Source organism: Arachis hypogaea, chromosome 15, assembly GCF_003086295.3.
Source record: "Arachis hypogaea cultivar Tifrunner chromosome 15, arahy.Tifrunner.gnm2.J5K5, whole genome shotgun sequence".
NCBI lineage: Eukaryota > Viridiplantae > Streptophyta > Magnoliopsida > Fabales > Fabaceae > Arachis > Arachis hypogaea.
Genome location: NC_092050.1, coordinates 146,673,556 through 146,676,886, shown reverse-complemented (window position 1 = coordinate 146,676,886; position 3,331 = coordinate 146,673,556). Strand labels below are relative to the sequence as shown.

The 3,331-nt window shown below is 34.3% G+C and overlaps 1 protein-coding gene across 1 annotated transcript; it reads right to left on the bottom strand.

The window, feature by feature from the left end:
* Window positions 1-2,776: 2,776 nt before the first annotated feature.
* On the bottom strand, window positions 2,777-3,331 carry LOC140179397 (probable arabinosyltransferase ARAD1). The gene has a single exon (XM_072218271.1). It carries the CDS (start codon window positions 3,329-3,331, stop codon window positions 2,777-2,779), a length of 555 nt encoding a protein of 184 aa, XP_072074372.1.

Here is a 3,331-nt window from a genome sequence, read left to right as displayed (position 1 = left end):
GTTTTATTCATTTCCCATGTGCATATATATAGTTTCTAAAAACACATTTTGTTTTCTTTTTAAGGATCACCATGAGTCACAGGTTGATGTCCCAAATAATGCTACACCCACACCTCAGATTGAGAGACATGATGAAGAAGATTATTTTTCCTCCTCTTTCTTTATTGATGACATGATTGATGAATTAATAAAGAACAATAATGATGATGATGATGAAGCAGAAGGAATTGATGGTATCTTATCACCAACCAATGACATACCCAATAGTTCTGTACCATTGGCAGTGTTCTCCTTTGAAGACCTATTAAACCCAAATCAAGAAACAATTTCTTGTTCTTCTTCTAAGACAAAGGTTTCAGGGAAAGATTTTGAAGAAGTTGATGAACATGAGTCTGGACAGGCATTGAGGAGCACCACTACTACTAATGATGAACAACACAAGAACAAATCAAAAGACAAAGCTATAATGACTGATGATTCGTTAACTCAAGTTGCGGTTTCATCAATGGATGTTCCCTCTATTAATATTGCACCTTCTCCTATGATGATGAGTGTGGGATCAAGTAGTAGAATGGGTGTACCTAACCCTGTTCTTAACTCTGGAATTTCTTCATCATCAAATCCTGCTCATCATGTTCTCGAATCCTCTGCAGGTATATACTTATATTGATTCTAGCATATATTACTATGTAGAGAGTATCTACTTAGCAAAGATTTTTTCTATTTTTAATTGCAATATTAAGATATACTTATTTTTTTTCTTTTATCTAAAAAAATAATTTTATAATATAATATAAGAGTTTTTATGATTAATTAAAAACTTTAAAATTTGATTTTTGTTAATCTCAAATAAAATTAAAGAATTTTATTATAAGACAAAAAAAGATATACAAAATAAGTATCACCATACTTCAAGTTTAGAAGAAACTCTTGCATAATTCCACAACCATGTCGACCACACAATAAATATATAGAACACACATAACACACTAGTACATGCTTTATTTTAACAGTAGTAATACTAAAGAGACAATCTTATTTAACATTAAGATAAATTTTGACTATTTTTTATTAATTATATTTTTGTTATTAAATATTTTGGTTATTTTAATATCTTCCCATTTTCAATCTCCTAATAAACATTATTTAATTTGTCATTAATTAACATGGTAGTGGCAGAGACATCACAAGCAGAAGTGCATGATACAAGTGGTGGTATGTTGATTCCAGGAATAGAAGCTATGTTTGGGATTAACAAGAATCACAGTTTTACTCATCATCACAATCAATATCTCTCATCATCATCATCATCACCATATTATTCCTTGTTTCCTAATTCCTCATCACTTGGGAGTAGTAGAACTATGCATCAACTTGAACAATATCCATCATCTTCTTCAGCAATAGCACCACCAATAACTCAAATGGGACACACCTCGCTCCTTCAATTTCAAGAACCATATCCATCCTCATCATCAGCAGCAGCACTAAACCCAGACTACTACTTTCTTGGCGCTGCTAATAATAATAATGCAACAATAATGGGAGGAAATTACTCATCACCATCAATGCTGTTTCCATTTGAACCATCCCCATCATTAGCATCAGAATATGGAGGAGAAGGACCACATAGCATTGGATACTTCACACAGTTGTTGCGAAAACAGCAACAACATGCTACTCAAGCTTATTATAATAATCAGCATCGCCGCCATATGCATGCAGGGCCAACCACATACCATTTGCCTTACTCTTCTTCAAAGGATTTCAATCAGTATGTTATCTTTACATGGGAGGTAACCTCAATTGCTACATTTCTTTATACTTTTACCTTTTTTTTCATTCAAACCACGGATTTTTACTAATTTATTCGTTCTGTAAAATTGTTATTTATAAGGGATACAGTGGCTTTGAAATTTTAAAAATACTTAAAAATACAATTAGGATTAAGATTACATTTTTTACAATTTGAAAAAATTTTTAATTTAAAAATAAAAAATATAATCAAATTAAAAAATATTATTAAATCATACAAAATATATTTTTAATTTTAGCTACATATTTTTGAAGTGTTGTTAAAATTTTATAACTAGTATAATTATAACTACTTTTAAAAAACGCACGCATGCACCACTTGCATGGCAAAGTTTTTTCTTCTAAATTTTCACATAAATGTATATCTAAAATTCAAGTCTACTAGTTAGTACCACTCTGATCTGTTGTCAACTGAGCTTTTGATAATAACATTAATTTAAGGTGATTGCTACGGTACGATAATAAATTCATACGTATCGATACGTTTAAAATATGGACAAATAACAATAAGATATGTGGAATTTATTTTCCATGTCAGCATTTTTTTTTAAATATATAGTATATCTCCACTTTTACTAAAACACCCTTTTAATTAAATAAAAATAAAAAATATTTATTTATTTAATTTTATAAAAAAATTTAAACATCTTTTTTTTATTTGATTAGACAAAAATACCCTTTTAAATTAATCAAATTTTAGAATTCAATTAATCCTAATTTTATAATTTCAAATAATTGAAACAACAAAACAAAAACATATTAAAAAAACAAAAAATCAAAATTGTTCTTCATTTGTGTTAAACATATTAAAAAAACAAAAAACTAAAATTATTCTTCATCTGAATTTAAAAACCCTCTCGTTCACCACATCCTATGAGGGTAAGGAACCACCACATCCTTCACCAGAGAACCCTGATCCCTGTCAACCTCCCAAACCCAACCACAAGAAGCACACTATTCTTCACCTTATCCACACATGCAACAGCGACTTGGGGTCCGCCGCCGTGAACACGTGGTCCCTCCCTCCATTCCTCTGCCAGTACTTCTGCCCCTCCAGCCACTCCACCAGCGCTTCCTGCGTCTCCTCGTCACTGTATGCCGCCTCCGACCCATCGCCTTGTTGGCTCGTCGACACCAACTGGCTCAGCGACGAGAAGAACGGCAGGTAGAACAGCTCCGCTTCTTCCGGGTCCATCACCCGGGTCACCGGTGACCCTATCCGATCTGACTCTGGACGGTTCATGTCCAGGAACAGAAACCACTCTCCCATGTGCTGGTGTCCAGGGTAGCTCAGCGAGGTTAGATTCTCTGGCGTGCCGCCGCCTCGGGAGGCGGATCGGGTGGCGATGACACCGTAGGTGAATCGAATGGGAAGGTCATACATGTAGACCTTAATGGCGGAGGACGAGGAATCTGCAGTGGCTATGGCGGCGGTGTCGGAGCAGGGTTGACTGGCGGAGGCAAAATTTACTGTCATGTCAAAGGCGGAGTTGTCGTCGGATTCAGATTCTGGCAT

Excerpts from the sequence above, each read along its gene's own strand:
- LOC140179397 (XM_072218271.1), bottom strand. The coding sequence starts at position 3,331 with ATGCCAGAATCTGAATCCGACGACAACTCCGCCTTTGACATGACAGTA.